The sequence below is a fragment of the Brachyistius frenatus genome, unplaced genomic scaffold (genome assembly GCF_029030835.1).
Source record: "Brachyistius frenatus isolate BFR_SWC_R1_liver_20210118 unplaced genomic scaffold, ASM2903083v1 Contig_349, whole genome shotgun sequence".
NCBI classification, from domain to species: Eukaryota; Metazoa; Chordata; class Actinopteri; family Embiotocidae; genus Brachyistius; species Brachyistius frenatus.
In genome coordinates, this window is record NW_027210948.1 from 245,001 (window position 1) to 262,011 (window position 17,011).

At 47.6% G+C, this 17,011-nt stretch overlaps 1 protein-coding gene across 4 annotated transcripts in view; it reads right to left on the minus strand.

Moving 5' to 3' along the window:
* The window catches only part of LOC138636056 (glutamate receptor ionotropic, NMDA 1-like), a 43,137-nt gene that overhangs the window by 12,416 nt on the left and 13,710 nt on the right, over nt 1–17,011 (minus strand). For all 4 annotated transcript variants that reach the window (XM_069723871.1, XM_069723868.1, XM_069723870.1 and 1 more), the window contains 14 exons: nt 13,829–13,950; nt 9,241–9,415; nt 6,161–6,311; nt 4,877–4,963; nt 4,614–4,749; nt 4,395–4,522; nt 3,212–3,376; nt 2,642–2,760; nt 2,173–2,285; nt 1,946–2,094; nt 1,280–1,437; nt 1,017–1,178; nt 580–689; nt 353–498 (listed from right to left, as the gene is read on the minus strand). In XM_069723871.1, the coding sequence (XP_069579972.1) occupies nt 353–498; nt 580–689; nt 1,017–1,178; nt 1,280–1,437; nt 1,946–2,094; nt 2,173–2,285; nt 2,642–2,760; nt 3,212–3,376; nt 4,395–4,522; nt 4,614–4,749; nt 4,877–4,963; nt 6,161–6,311; nt 9,241–9,415; nt 13,829–13,950 (1,921 nt within the window). The remainder of the gene's footprint in view (nt 1–352; nt 499–579; nt 690–1,016; nt 1,179–1,279; nt 1,438–1,945; nt 2,095–2,172; nt 2,286–2,641; nt 2,761–3,211; nt 3,377–4,394; nt 4,523–4,613; nt 4,750–4,876; nt 4,964–6,160; nt 6,312–9,240; nt 9,416–13,828; nt 13,951–17,011) is intronic.

A 17,011-nucleotide genomic window follows, 5' to 3' on the forward strand; every position in this document is an offset into this window, starting at 1 on the left:
TGACTGATTGTTTTCCGTTCATCCAAACTCTGACCGAACTAAATGTCATCCTGTAGTGCGTTGACCTTTGACCTTTAGCTCGTTCAGCTACAGCTGCATTCAATATGAGCAAAACAACACAAACACAGTCCCTCTGAAAAGTAAAAATGACCGACAACAAACACGTTAAAGCGCTGAAGAGCCGGCGCTCGTTCAGCACCGACGTTATCGTTCTTTCAAACATTTACTTCCTAGAAAAATCAAACAAAGCAGAGCGGAAGAAGATAAAAGCAGCAGCAGAAAGAGGAGCGGAGCAGCTCCCGCCCACCGGGGGGCGCTGCTCAGTAGAGGTGAGAGAAGCGGAGTCAGGTACCTGCAGGTTCTTCCTCCACACGTTCACCGCGGCGAAGGCCAGCTGCATCTGTTTCCTGCGCGCGTCTTTGTGCCGTTTGTAGGCGATTTCGATGAAGATGAGGAAGATCCCGGCGACGATGCCGCCGGCAACCAGCATGAACACTCCTGGGGAGGACAGGTGAGGAGGACAGGTGAGGAGGACAGGTGAGGAGGGTCGGGGTCAGAAACCCGAGGCCTGTTTCCTACCTGCCATGTTCTCGAAGGTGAGGGTCGCGGGCGCGTTGCTCCTCGAGTCGCACTCCTGGTATCGAACCCACGTCTTGTCCAGATCCTCCATGAAGCCATTCTCATGAGAACTGTGGAGAGACAACGATACGTGTCAGGAGTAGGAGGAGTCAGGAGGAGTCAGGAGTAGGAGGAGTCAGGAGGAGGAGGAGACAGGAGGAGTCAGGAGGAGTCAGGAGTAAGAGGAGTCAGGAGGTGTCAGGAGGTGTCAGGAGGAGTCAGGAGGTATCAGGAGGAGTCAGGAGGTGTCAGGAGGAGGAGGAGACAGGAGGAGTCAGGAGTAAGAGGAGTCAGGAGGTGTCAGGAGGTGTCAGGAGGAGTCAGGAGGAGTCAGGAGGTATCAGGAGGAGTCAGGAGGTGTCAGGAGGAGTCAGGAGGAGTCAGGAGGTGTTTGGTACCTGAGAATCGCCAGAGAGACGTTCTGTTTCCACGGACTATCTTTCCTCATTCCGATCCCGAAGCCGGAGCGAAAGAAAAGCTCTCCTGTCGTCACCAGATCGCACTTCTGCGACGCCTCGAACTCCAACACAGCGCTGTCCCAGATGAAGGCGTGGAGCTTGCTGCGGGAGGACGGAGAGACGGAGACACGGTCAGACGGACAGACAGAGACACGGACAGACGGAGACACCCGAACGCCGCGACGGCCGAAGGAACGCCCTACTTGTCTCGGACAGCTTGGATGGCCTCGGCAGCGCTCTCGTAGTTGTGCTTCTCCATGTGCCGGTACATGGTGCTCAGCTCCACCTGCCGACGGAAGTAGATGTCCACCGAGCTCTGCTTCACTGTGGCGTAGATGAACTTATCTGATGGGTTACGTAGCTGGAAACAACAGGTGGCAAGGTCAAACTGGGATCTAGAGGTCACACTGGGATCTAGAGGTCACACTGGGATCTAGAGGTCACACTGGGATCTAGAGGTCAAACTGGGATCTAGAGGTCACACTGGGATCTAGAGGTCAAACTGGGATCTAGAGGTCACACTGAACAAACCAGACGTGTTCTGTCGATGAAATCTCCAGTTGTGAGTGTGTGTTTGTGTGCGTGTGTGTGTGTGTGTGTGTGTAGATGTGTGTGTGTGTAGATGTGTGTGTGTATGTGTGTGTAGATGTGTGTGTGTGTGTGTGTGTGTGTGTGTGTGTGTGTGTGTGTGTGTGTGTGTGTGTGTGTGTGTGTGTGTGTGTGTGTGTGTGATGTGTGTGTGTGTGTGTGTGTAGATGTGTGTGTGTGTGTAGGTGTGTGTGTAGATGTGTGCGTGTAGGTGTGTGTGTGTAGATGTGTGTGTTTGTGTGTAGATGTGTGTGTGTAGGTGTGTGTGTGTCCTTGGTCACCCTGGGGTCATTGATGCCAGTGATGCGCTCCTCAGGCCGGTCCAGCACCAGGAAGGCCGCCAGGTTGGCAGTATACGACGCTACGATGATCATAGCGAACCCCGCCCACACCATCCCCAGGATCCTGGCTGAGAAGCTCCGCGGAGCTCCTGCACACAACCAACAGGTGAGGTTACCTATGTGGAAGGGAGGAGGGTTGGGGGGGACAGGTGAGGTCATCAGCTTACCTTCTCCGATCCCAGAGTTCAGCAGTACTCCCCATGAGAACCACATGGCGGAGGACAGGGTGAGGGCGTCCTCTTCTTCTTCTTCACTATTCACTTTGAACCTTCCGAACGGGCTGCGGACGCACAGTGATGACATCATTACACTTCATTCTGCAACGCACTTCAACGGAAAGAAGAACAAACCTGCACAGACTCACTAAAGGTCCAATAGTGTCCTGTCATCGTGTGTGTGTGTGTGTGTGTGTGTGTGTGTGTGTGTGTGTGTGTGTGTGTGTGTGTGTGTGTGTGTGTGTGTGTGTGTGTGTGTGTGTGTGTGTGTGTGTGTGTGTGTGTGTGTGTGTGTGTGTGTGTGTGTGTGTGTGTGTGTGTGTGTGTGTGTGTGTGTGTGTGTGTGTGTGTGTGTGTGTGTGTGTGTGTGTGTGTGTGTGTGTGTGTGTGTGTGTGTGTGTGTGTGTGTGTGTGTGTCTACCTGAACCGGTCTAATAGGTAAAGCATCACTGCCACCACATGGACCGACAGACCGACTAACAGCCACAGTGTGCTCTGGAACGGTTGCATGAATGAATCCAGAGTGCTGCGAGGGATTTCCTGAACACAGAGGACATCATCATCACCTGACATCATCAGATCAGACTGATTGATCCTCCTGAACTCTGCTATCTGTGAACTTTGACCTTCTGATCGTCTGTCCGTCATCGGTAGTTCGTCTACTCTCTGATCTAATTGACGGGTCGGCGGCGGCTCCGATCAGCTGTTTCCCGTTAACGAGGCATCACTCTGTACAGACATCTCGTCTGCAGGCGTCTCGATCAATAATCTCATCTGATCAGACTCAGAGTCAGATCCTCTTTGATCTTCCTGTCGGCAGCCGATCAGTCGTCAATTTAACGATGAAGTTCATCTCCACGGTTACGTTAAAGATGAAGATTCAACCGTTTATTCTATTAATTTAAGTTCCTATCCCGGTTCCTGTTCTGGTTCCTGGTTCATGTCCTAACAGTCTAAGTGGTTTAGTTCTGGTTCTGTGGGCCCGGCTCACCTTCTTGACGAGGATGGTGAGTCCCTGGTATTTGAAGGGTTTGGAGAACTCGATGTACTGAGCGCGCTCGTTGTTGATGGTGAGCGGGGCCACGATCATGTCGGCCAGCCCCCCCAGCAGCTCGCCCATCATCCCGTTCCACTCCTTCTTGTTGCTGTTGTTCACCTGCAGGAGGAGAACCACAGGTCCGTTACACTGGTTCTACTGGTTCCACTGGTTCTACTGGTTCCACTGGTTTTACTAGTTCCACTGGATCTATTGGTTCCTATGGTTCCACTGGTTCCACTGGTTCTACTTGTTTTACTAGTTCCACTGGTTCTATTGGTTCCTCTGGTTCCACTGGTTCTACTGGTTCCACTGGTTTTACTAGTTCCACTGGTTCTATTGGTTCCTCTGGTTCTACTAGTTCCACTGGTTCTATTGGTTCCTCTGGTTCTACTGGTTCCACTGGTTCTACTAGTTCCACTGGTTCTATTGGTTCCTCTGGTTCTACTAGTTCCACTGGTTTTACTGGTTCCTCTGGTTCTACTGGTTGATCAGCAGAAAGCTGAATTATTTGATGTATTTAGTTTATCATTCAGAGGTTTGTAGTTTTATTTTGAAATTAAATCAGAACTGAAGAAAATAAAGACGAGTTTAACTGGAAATAAATCTGTAAAGAGAGAAGAAGGGGACAGAGGATGAAGATGAAGAGGAGCAGGAAAGAGGAGGAGGAAAAGGAGGAGGATGATAAAGATGAAGATGAAAAGGAGGAAGAGGAGGATGAAGATGAAGAGAAGGAGGAGGATGAAGAGAAGGATGAAGATGAGGAGGAGGAGGAGGAGGAGGAAGAGGAGCAGACAAGTGATGAAATGTCTCTCAGCCTCAGCAAGGTCAGAGTCAGGGACGGAGCGGTGGTCGCCATGGCAACAAGCCTCAGTGACATGCTGCTAGTGAATTAACAAACAGGTCACAGAGACGTGGTGACATCATCAGTCCAGAGACAAAGACACCTTCATCAGCTGCTGCCGGTCACCGCAGCGACGCATCAGCGCGGCGGCCATATTGATGACATCACACCTAACCTGACAGGTCTCTCATCAAAAACGACGACGCAACCTTTTTCTACTGTTTCTACCGAACCAGGACGACAGCAGCGAACACTGTGATCACGTGACGTGACGTCACACACTCGGATACTCACGCGCTCCTGCGTGCCAAATTTCCCATCAGCCACCAGGTGAACCTCGTAGGTGAAGTTCATGCTCATGGCCAGCTTGATCAGCAGGTCGATGCAGAAACCGTAGCAACACTGAGGTACGGTGGGCTGACCTGGACACACACACGCGTTCATGTTTGGGAGGCAGTCCCTGGTGGACATTAGCGGTACTGCACCCGTCAGACCCGGTTCAGGTGTGCGTACCTGGGATGGTCCCGTTGGGTCCGGTGCAGATCACCTTCTTGATCAGGACCCCGTTCACGGTGTACTCCTCCTGACACGTTCCGTCGCTCTTCGTTGGTTTCACGTAGACGAACGGCTCCTGATGGATGGTCACGATCTGAACACGCAAACAACAAACAAACAAACAATAAACATCTTACATAGACATCCTGACTGCAAACATGTTTATTAGACGATGATGGGAAAAGTCGTAGTTTTAGCGGTAACTATAGTAACAGTGGTACCTTCAGTTTGGTTGACATCTGGTATCCAACTGGTTTCTCTGTCTCTCCTCCAGGCCAAATGATTTTCCTCTGAGGGTTCATCACAACCTGAAACACACACACACACACACACACACACACACACACACACACACACACACACACACACACACACACACACACACACACACACACACACACACACACACACACACACAGCAGGTTGTAATGTTGTTGCAGGTCTTACTGTGACAGGCTGACTAAATGACAGCATCATACTTCATCTTTTCATCCATATTTAAAGAGACAGATGCTCAGAGACTCCCTGACGACATCATGTTTCTCTTTAAAGTCTCAGCTCAGCTGTGAGGCGACTCAGCGACAATGTCATCAATAACCTTCACTTCTTTCTGACTGAATGGCTGTTTAAACAGGTGCATAAGCAGGTATATAACCAGGTGTATAACCAGGTGTTACAGGTATATGACCAAGTGTATAACCAGGTGTTACAGGTGTATAAACAGGTGTTACAGGTGTATAGTCAGGTGTGACAGGTGTATAACCAGGTGTTACAGGTGTATAAACAGGTATATAACCAGGTGTATAACCAGGTGTTACAGGTGTATAAACAGGTATATAACCAGGTGTTACAGGTATATAACCAGGTGTATAACCAGGTGTTACAGATATTTAACCAAGTGTATAACCAGGTGTTACAGGTGTATAAACAGGTATATAACCAGGTGTTACAGGTATATAACCAGGTGTTACAGGTGTATAAACAGGTATATAAACAGGTGTTACAGGTATATAACCAGGTGTTACAGGTATATAACCAAGTGTATAACTAGGTGTTACAGGTATATAACCAGGTGTATAACCAGGTGTTACAGGTATATAACCAGGTGTATAACCAGGTGTTACAGGTATATAACCAAGTGTATAACAGGTGTTACAGGTATATAACCAGGTGTATAACCAGGTGTTACAGGTATATAACCAGGTGTATAACCAGGTGTTACAGGTGTATAAACAGGTATATAACCAGGTGTATAAACAGGTGTTACAGGTGTATAACCAGGTGTTACAGGTGTATAACCAGGTGTATAACCAGGTGTATACCAGGAGTATAACCAGGTATGTAACCAGGTGTTACAGGTGTATAACCAGGTGTATAACCAGGTGTATACCAGGAGTATGACCAGGTATGTAACCAGGTATATAACCAGGTGTATACCAGGTGTATAACCAGGTATGTAACCAGGTGTATAACCAGGTGTTACAGGTGTGACAGGTGCACTGTACCTGCGATCCGTTGAAGACTCCGACCTGGACGAGGCGACCTGGTTTCTGCTGGTAGTTCAGGATGCTGTAGGTGGCGAAGCGCCGGTCGCCGTCGTCGTTAAACTCGATCCGTCCCGTCAGGCCGTCCGGGTACTTAGATGCCATCAGCACCCTGAGGAGCCAATCAGAGGACAGGAGAGGTCACATGACGCCGATTTAGGCAGTCGCTCTGAAACAGGTGAACGTGATGCTGCTGCGTTGCCATAGAAACGCTATCTGCGATACTGTACAGCGTGAATAATCATGATTCAACTGGACTGGTGGTCTATATAGGTCATAGGAGGAAGAGGAGGAGGTGGAGGAGGAGGAGTGACAGGGGAGTTCATTATCCCAGTTGTGTCAGTCCGTCTTGAAGTTGAATCAGATTGGATCGGTGAGGTGTCTCCAGCCGAAGGAGGCGACTCCTCTCTGAGATTATCACGCCGGACTAACTGGAACACGCCTGAAGCGCCGGAGGTCACGCAGCGCTTGGAGATACGAGGGTTTCAGAGGACAGCGGCGAGAGTCCGTCAGAAAACAAACGTCATGTTATTTAAAACAGAGTGAAATGCAGAGATTTCCATTTTCTGTAATGGTTCACTACATGAAAACAGCTCAATTAAATTAACCACAATGTCAAAAAGCAGAATCCAGAATAACAAACAATAGAATCTTTATATCATCCATCTATTATTAATGTCTTTAATGTCAGCTCTTCCCACAGCCTCTGCCTCCTGATTTTACATCCCTCTCCTTCATACTAAGAACTTGTCAAGTAAAATCACAACTGAAGAAGAAACATGTATAATTAAATATAAACATGAATTAAACATACGTTCATTTATTTATTTATCCGCGTGAAACTTAGGACATTGCATATATTGTGTCTCTTGTTGCTCTAAGACGAAACGAGTATTTGGTCAAATAAATAAATGTTCTTTAAAGTCCACATATATATATTTTCACTCATTAAAAACCAGCAGCTTTTATAAAAGTCTATTTTAGTAACATACATCATGTGAACAAAGCAAGTGTGTTTCCATGTATTTATCAACATTTTTAATTAACAGATAGAAAATCCTAAAACACAGAACAGCAGCTTTTAAATCAACGGCAGTGATGTTTAAAATGAACTCCGTTCAAGTACGAACACAAACCTCATAATGGAGCCTCAGAGTTGAACTCAGTATTCTGACAAAAACAAAAACATTCAGCAAAAAACCTCCGAAGGCTCATCGAAGGTGGCAGCAGGACAAAAAGACACTCAGCTGCTAAACATCAACCGGAGGTCAACCAGAGATCAACCGGAGGTCCACCGAAGGTCGACCGGCGGTCAACCGGAGGTCAACCGGAGGTCCACCGGAGACCAACCGGAGACCAACCGGAGACCAACCGGAGGTCAACCGGAGGTCCACCGGAGGTCAACCGGAGACCAACCGGAGGTCAACCGGAGGTCAACCAGAGGTCCACCGGAGACGAACCGGAGGTCAACCGGAGATCAACCGGAGGTCAACCGGAGATCAACCGGAGACCAACTGGAGACCAACCGGAGGTCAACCGGCGGTCAACCGGAGGTCAACCGGCGGTCAACCGGAGACCAACCGGAGGTCAACCGGAGACCAACCGGAGGTCAACCGGAGGTCAACCGGAGATCAACCGGAGATCAACCGGAGACCAACCGGAGGTCAACCGGAGACCAACCGGAGGTCCACCGGAGACCAACCGGAGACCAACCGGAGGTCAACCGGAGGTCAACCGGAGACCAACCGGAGACCAACCGAAGACCAACTGGAGGTCAACCGGCGGTCAACCGGAGACCAACCGGAGACCAACCGGAGGTCAACAGGAGACCAACCGGAGGTCAACCGGAGACCAACCGGAGGTCCACCGCAGACGAACCGGAGGCCAACCGGAGGTCAACCGGAGACCAACCGGAGACCAACCGGAGGTCCACCGGAGACCAACCGGAGACCAACCGGAGGTCAACCGGAGGTCAACCGGAGACCAACCGGAGGTCAACCGGCGGTCAACCGGAGACCAACCGGAGATCAACCGGAGGTCAACCGGAGATCAACCGGAGGTCAACCGGAGACCAACCGGAGGTCCACCGGAGACCAACCGGAGACCAACCGGAGGTCAACCGGCGGTCAACCGGGGACCAACCGCAGACCAACCGGAGACCAACCGGAGATCAACCGGAGGTCAACCGGAGACCAACCGGAGACCAACCGGAGACCAACCGGAGGTCAACCGGAGACCAACCGGAGGTCAACCGGAGGTCCACCGGAGACGAACCGGAGGTCAACCGGAGACCAACCGGAGGTCAACCGGAGACCAACCGGACACCAACCGGAGGTCAACCGGAGACCAACCGGAGGTCAACCGGCGGTCAACCGGAGACCAACCGGAGGTCAACCGGCGGTCAACCGGAGGTCAACCGGAGGTCAACCGGCGGTCAACCGGAGACCAACCGGAGATTAACCGGAGACCAACCAGCGATTAACCGGATCCTGTAGACACAGGAATTAAAAAATGTCTATTCCAGTCGACTGTTTTGTGTGTTTACGTTGTGTCTGACCAGAAGACAACCCTTTGAAATGTTAAAGATATAAACTCAATCTCCTGGTTCCTCTGTAGCCTCATGAGATGTCACAACTTTCCAATCATTAAAAATCATCCATTACCTATACCCGCTTTATCTTGAACAGGTTCACGGGAGGGGGAGCCTATCCCAGCTCACATTAGGTGAAGGCAGGGTTCACCTGGACAAGTCACCAGTCCATCACAGGGACAACACAGAGAGACAGACGGAAACAAAGACCATTCACGCTCTCATTCACACCTCAGGGACATTTGTAGAACCACCAATTAATCTGATAGCATGTTTCTGGATGGTGGGAGGAAGCTGGAGAACTGAGAGAACCCACGCAGGAACACGGAGAACCTGCAGACTCACACAGGAAGGCCGGGATTCAAACCCAGAACCTTTCTACTGTTAGGCGACCATGCTAACCACTGCACTGCTGTGCCGGCAATTAAAAATCATGAAAAATAAAACTGACCGTTTGAAAAGCGGGCCGGTCCTCCAGATGTTGGTGTTTCCTACGCAGCCTCGCGGCGGCTCCGTGATGTTCTCCTTCTCAAACAGCTCCTGCAGAGACTGAGCCACCACGGACACGGCATCGGAGATGTGGGCCGACTCGTTCTTACCGTTTATCAGCTGGAGGCCCAGCAGGCCTACACACACACACACACACACCACACACACACACACACACACACACACACACACACACACACACACACACACACACACACACACACACACACACACACACACACACACACAGACACACACACACACACACACACACACACACACACACACAGAGACACACACACACACACACACACACACACAGACAGAGACACACACACACACACACACACACACAGAGACACACACACACACACACACAGACACACACACACACACACACACACACACACACACACACACACACACACACACACACACACACACACACACACACAGACAGACACACACACACACACACACACACACACACACACACACACACACACACACACACACACACACACACACACACACACACACACACACACACACACACCAGCAGGAAGTTAAACAAGCTGCCGACTGAAATCTGCCCTCATTCAAATACGTTAATTGAAATCTCTCACACACACTTTAATTGAACTTTACAGAAGTAATTAAAAAGTGCTTCAGTGTAATTCACACTCTCTCTCACACACACACACACACACACACACACACACACACACACACACACACACACACACACACACACACACACACACACACACACACACACACACACTCGGGGCATCAGGCGGCAGATCAGTGTTCAGTTCTACCAAACTGCATGCTGGGAGTTCACTCTTTCAATCCCAGCCGTTTGTCTCGACACAGATGAGCCTCACTGGGACGTTTTGAACCGTGTCTGCTGTTTTCCTTCAGAAACTCGTCACGCCGCGAAGAAAAGCGTCCACATCTGTCCTTAGGCTAACCCACAACAGCTGGCTAACACTGTTAGCATTCCCCGTCGAAACCACCAGGAACATCTGGCTAAGATTTAAACAGCTGGCTAACATTTAAACAGCTGGCTAATGTTTATACAGCTGGCTAACATTTAAACAGCTGGCTAATGTTAAAACAGCTGGCTAACATTTAAACAGCTGGCTAATGTTAAAACAGCTGGCTAACATTTAAACAGCTGGCTAATGTTAAAACAGCTAGCTAACATTTAAACAGCTGGCCAATGTTAAAACAGCTAGCTAACATTTAAACAGCTGGCTAATGTTTATACAGCTGGCTAACATTTAAACAGCTGGCTAATGTTAAAACAGCTGGCTAATGTTTATACAGCTAGCTAACATTTAAACAGCTGGCCAATGTTAAAACAGCTAGCTAACATTTAAACAGCTGGCTAATGTTTATACAGCTGGCTAACATTTAAACAGCTGGCTAACATTTAAACAGCTTGCTAACATTTAAACAGCTAGCTAATGTTAAAACAGCTGGCTAACATTTAAACAACTGGCTAACATTTAAACAGCTGGCTAATGTTAAAACAACTGGCTAACATTTAAACAGCTTGCTAACATTTAAACAGCTAGCTAATGTTAAAACAACTGGCTAACATTTAAACAGCTGGCTAATGTTGTTCCACTGGAGCTCGGTAAGGAATGCTAACAATGCTAACACGTTAGCTCCGGATGCGGAAACATTTTCCTCTGAACGTGACGAATGTCTGATAAAGTAAAACAACATCAAAATCCAGAATGTCGCAGTTGTGCTCCACAGGTTTCCTTTTAGGGGAATCGTTTCAGAAACAACGTGGTCTACAGGCGGTGGACACAATTACGGAACACCTGACGCATCCAACAACAGCACGAGGAGCTTCAGGCGTCGATCAGCTGTTCACCAGCTGTTGTTGTATCACGCTGTTCACGTTATTCTGTCCACCACGTGTATGAAACCCAACCTACAGGCTGTGATCTAATGCTGCTGCACTCTGGATGGATTTCTGTTTCATATCAGATGAGAAAATCAGCCCCACATCCAACCAGAACATGAACTGCCATGACCTCTGACCTTTCTGTTAAACGTCAGTAAACAACGTCATGAACTCGAGGCTGAGTTAATTTACAGCTCCAACGTGGTGAATATCCACAAGAAGGCGATTTACTTCACTTTGTCATTTACAGATAAAAAGCAGCTGATTCTGAAGAACATTTCCATAAATTAGCTGTAAAATCCCCTTTTTAACCATCCAAAATTCTGATTATATTCAGTGAATACAGAACTGAGAATGTCCCAAACTAATAATGATAATAACGTAACCATAGCAATGTACAGTTTCCTTATAACTCGTACCAAAATGTGCAGAATTGTTGTGGAAATATATTCTTCTAATCTGCAGCTGGTTATTAAGAAATGATGAAGCTGAACATCAGCGGACGTTTTCAGGGCGGCTGAAACATGATCTTGTCTCTGTTTGTAAAACAATGAATAATAAATCAAACAGAAAGTGTTGAGAGTCTGATTGTTTTTTAAACGTTAAATTAAAAGGATCTGAAACGTTTCCCTAAAATAAAACCTCCAGACGCGGAGACAAACCGCTGAGGATTATTCTCGGTGAGTTGCGCTCCACTCTTCGGGAAAATGATGGATTATTTTTCGACACGCCTGCAGCTCGGCGGACGACGTGGAAAAATCACACATCATTTTTAAGAGTGCAGTGTTCGGCTGGTGAGGATGTTCTCTGAGACAAAACGCCACGGCAACAGAGCGGGGGGGGCCGATTACCCAGCAGCCAGAGGGGCGATGCCCACCGCCGCCATGGAGCGCTGTCCGGGTCGCGGTTCTGATCGAGTAGGGCGATGGTCTGTTTTATATCAGCTGGTATTATTATTATTATTATTATTATGATATTCAATTAATCCTGACATCAGAACTCTCTTCAGGTTCTGCAGCTGAGAATCTGATTCAGACCAGAACCAGCTGAGGGTCCGATCCAGACCAGAACCAGCTGAGGGTCTGTTATAGACCAGAAACTGGAGCTTCACTCGGTATCAAAACAAAACCAGGAAGCGGGTTGAGTAGAAGGGTGTCCGTAAACTTTGGGCCGTGCGCCGTCACCTGGCTGACTGAGTAATCAGCACTCAATAAACCCCGCCCCATAGCTCCATGTTGCAGTGGGCGGGGCCTGTATTGACCAATGGCAAAGGGCGAAAGCATCAAGCAGGTAACAGGAAGCAGTGGCGGCATCTTACCAGTGTTCGATTGGACACACGTCACGGTAACCGCAGCAACACTAGCTGTTTATCATCCCCCTCCCCCCGCCCTCCCCCAAACCCACCCAACCCGAATAATACAACCCCCTCCCCCGTACATAGCAGCATTAGTTATTGGCTTGTCTACGAACGGGCAGACGGGCGGGCGGACGACACACACTATAGAAAATGAAACAAACAAAAAGATGTTAGACACATTTAAAGCCACACAGTTACAATGAGCCAGAAAAGAACGGAGCGGTTAGGAACCTTTAAACACGGTTCTGTTGGACCTCAATGTTTAAACGTTCAACCAGCGGTCAGAAGAACCCAGAGAGAGAAACACACCGGGGCGCCGAGCGGAGAGGGAGGATGAGGAGGAGCCTCCTTCATCCCAGACCTACAGCTCTACCAGAGAGACAGAGAGCAGCTGGGCTTCCATCCAATCAGCTGAGGGCCCACTGAAGCACCTCAGCCAATCACAGAACTGCACCTTTTAAAACCCATATGGCCCTACAGCATCATGGGTAATCAGGTAAATATTACCTGATCACTGTGAGACTGAAGGAAACCTAAAATCAGACAGATTCTCAGGCAGCTTCTGAACTGGCTGTTCCTCTGGAGTTTTTATTTTGAAAGGACGATAGAAAACAGGAAGTGGAAGTCACTCTGAGTCTGAACATACGCGTGCCACATGTGTGTGACTTCGCATCTGACTCTTGAGAAGACGCCTCGCGTCTCTCCCTGCACACCCAAACCCCCTAGCAACTCCCTAGCAACTGCCGCCTGATGCCATAGCAACCATATGGTAATTATGCACCACCTGATGAAGGTCATTAAAGGGTCATTTCTGGTGACATATTCATGGGAATACGTTGAAATGACCCTTTAATGGGTCCTTCAGAGTTTATCAGCCTCGTCTTTCGTGCAGCTCTTCGTGATGCGCGCCGTATAAATAAACTTCTCCTCTCTTTGTTCCCTGCAGCTCGTTTCTCTTCACTTTGTTCCCTGCAGAGCGACCTTGTTTACTGTCACAGAAGAGATTTTTAAATGTGACGCGACGTCCTGCTGAAAACGGCACAAATATAGAAACAAAGCTGTCAAAAGGAGGTTTGATCTATTTTTTTCTCTGCAGGTGACGAGTTTGTTTCCTTCATCACGGCTGTCTGTCTGCCAGCTTTCAACTACAGAGAGGCACTTCTTCCTGAACTTTGCAGAGAATACGTGTGACAGTTGGATGGAAGCACAGCTGGGACAGACAGAGAAGGAGGAGGAAGAGTGAGGAAGAGGAGGCGGCGGCCGACATACCATCTGGAGCTTCACTCAGAGCTTTGCCGGTCATCTCTCGCTCCCCGACCAGCCAGACGTAACCGGAGCCGGTCATGTTGAGCTGCCGGGCTGCTTTATACACGGCCGCAGCTTCGTCCTCGCTGCAAGCACACGCACGCGCACGCACACACACACACACACACACACACACACACACACACACACACACACACACACACACACACACACACACACACACAGGTAAACACTCATGGATGGATCTCTGTTGGTCTGTTAATCTTTCTTTGATTGTAGTAAACACCTAAAACCCTGAAAAACCACCGAATAACACCTTTACAACCACCCATAGAAGCCCTGCCCCCAAACCGCCCCCAGCCAACCACCTTGGAGCACAGAAGCGTCTATTCCAAAAACACGTAAACAACACTCGGCCCTCCAAACACACACACACAAGAAACCCAATAACCACCTAGTAAGACTATAGCAACCACCTAGTAAGACCATAACAATCACTTAGTAAGGCCATAGCAACCACCTAGTAAGACCATAACAATCACTTAGTAAGGCCATAGTAACCACCCAGAAAGACCATAACAACCACCTAGTAAGACCATAACAACCACTTAGCAAGGCCATAGTAACCACCTAGTAAGACCATAGTAACCACCTAGTAAGGCCATAGTAACCACCTAGAAAGACCATAACAAGCACTTAGTAAGACCATAGTAACCACCTAGAAAGACCATAACAACCACTTAGTAAGGCCATAGTAACCACCTAGAAAGACCATAACAAGCACTTAGTAAGACCATAGTAACCACCTAGAAAGACCATAACAACCACTTAGTAAGGCCATAGTAACCACCTAGAAAGACCATAACAACCACTTAGTAAGGCCATAGTAACCACCTAGAAAGACCATAACAACCACCTAGTAAGACCATAACAATCACTTAGCAAGGCCATAGTAACCACCTAGAAAGACCATAACAACCACTTAGTAGGGCCATAGCAACCACCTAGTAAGACCATAGCAACCACCTAGTAAGACCATAACAATCACTTAGTAAGGCCATAGTAACCACCTAGAAAGACCATAGTAACCACGTAGAAAGACCATAACAACCACTTAGTAGGGCCATAGCAACCACCTAGTAAGACCATAGCAACCACCTAGTAAGACCATAACAATCACTTAGTAAGGCCATAGTAACCACCTAGAAAGACCATAGTAACCACCTAGAAAGACCATAACAACCACTTAGTAAGACCATAGTAACCACCTAGGAAGACCATAACAACCACTTAGTAAGGCCATAGTAACCACCTAGAAAGACCATAACAACCACTTAGCAAGGCCATAGTAACCACCTAGTAAGACCATAACAACCACTTAGTAAGGCCATAGTAACCACCTAGAAAGACCATAACAACCACTTAGTAAGACCATAGTAACCACCTAGAAAGACCATAACAACCACTTAGCAAGGCCATAGTAACCACCTAGTAAGACCATAACAACCACTTAGTAAGGCCATAGTAACCACCTAGAAAGACCATAACAACCACTTAGTAAGACCATAGTAACCACCTAGAAAGACCATAACAACCACTTAGTAAGGCCATAGTAACCACCTAGTAAGACCATAACAACCATTTAGGAAGACTATAGTAACCACCTAGTAGACCATAACAACCACTTAGTAAGGCCATAGTAACCACCGAGTAAGACCATAACAAACACCTAGTAACACCATAACAACCACTTAGCAAGGCCATAGCAACCACCTAGTAAGACCATAACAACCACTTAGTAAGACCATAGTAACCACCTAGAAAGACCATAACAACCACTCAGCAAGGCCATAGTAACCACCTAGTAAGACCATAACAACCACTTAGTAAGGCCATAGTAACCACCTAGAAAGACCATAACAACCACTTAGTAAGACCATAGTAACCACCTAGAAAGACCATAACAACCACTTAGTAAGGCCATAGTAACCACCTAGAAAGACCATAACAACCACTTAGTAAGGCCATAGTAACCAGCTAGAAAGACCATAACAACCACTTAGTAAGGCCATAGTAACCACCTAGAAAGACCATAACAAACACCTAGTAAGACCATAACAACCACTTAGCAAGGCCATAGCAACCACCTAGTAAGACCATAACAAACACTTAGCAAGGCCATAGCAACCACCTAGTAAGACCATAACAACCACTTAGTAAGACCATAGTAACCACCTAGAAAGACCATAACAACCACTTAGCAAGGCCATAGTAACCACCTAGTAAGACCATAACAACCACTTAGTAAGGCCATAGTAACCACCTAGAAAGTAGCAAGGCCATAGTAACCACCTAGTAAGACCATAACAACCACTTAGTAAGGCCATAGTAACCACCTAGAAAGACCATAACAACCACTTAGTAAGGCCATAGTAACCACCTAGAAAGACCATAACAACCACTTAGTAAGGCCATAGTAACCACCCAGAAAGACCATAACAAGCACTTAGTAAGACCATAGTAACCACCTAGAAAGACCATAACAACCACTTAGTAAGGCCATAGTAACCACCTAGAAAGACCATAACAAGCACTTAGTAAGACTATAGTAACCACCTAGAAAGACCATAACAACCACTTAGTAAGGCCATAGTAACCACCTAGAAAGACCATAACAACCACCTAGTAAGACCATAACAATCACTTAGCAAGGCCATAGTAACCACCTAGAAAGACCATAACAACCACTTAGTAGGGCCATAGCAACCACCTAGAAAGACCATAGTAACCACCTAGAAAGACCATAACAACCACTTAGTAAGACCATTGTAACCACCTAGGAAGACCAGAACAACCACTTAGTAAGGCCATAGTAACCACCTAGAAAGACCATAACAACCACTTAGCAAGGCCATAGTAACCACCTAGTAAGACCATAACAACCACTTAGTAAGGCCATAGTAACCACCTAGAAAGACCATAACAACCACTTAGTAAGACCATAGTAACCACCTAGAAAGACCATAACAAGCACTTAGTAAGGCCATAGTAACCACCTAGAAAGACCATAACAAGCACTTAGTAAGACCATAGTAACCACCTAGAAAGATCATAACAACCACTTAGTAAGGCCATAGTAACCACCTAGAAAGACCATAACAACCACTTAGTAAGGCCATTGTAACC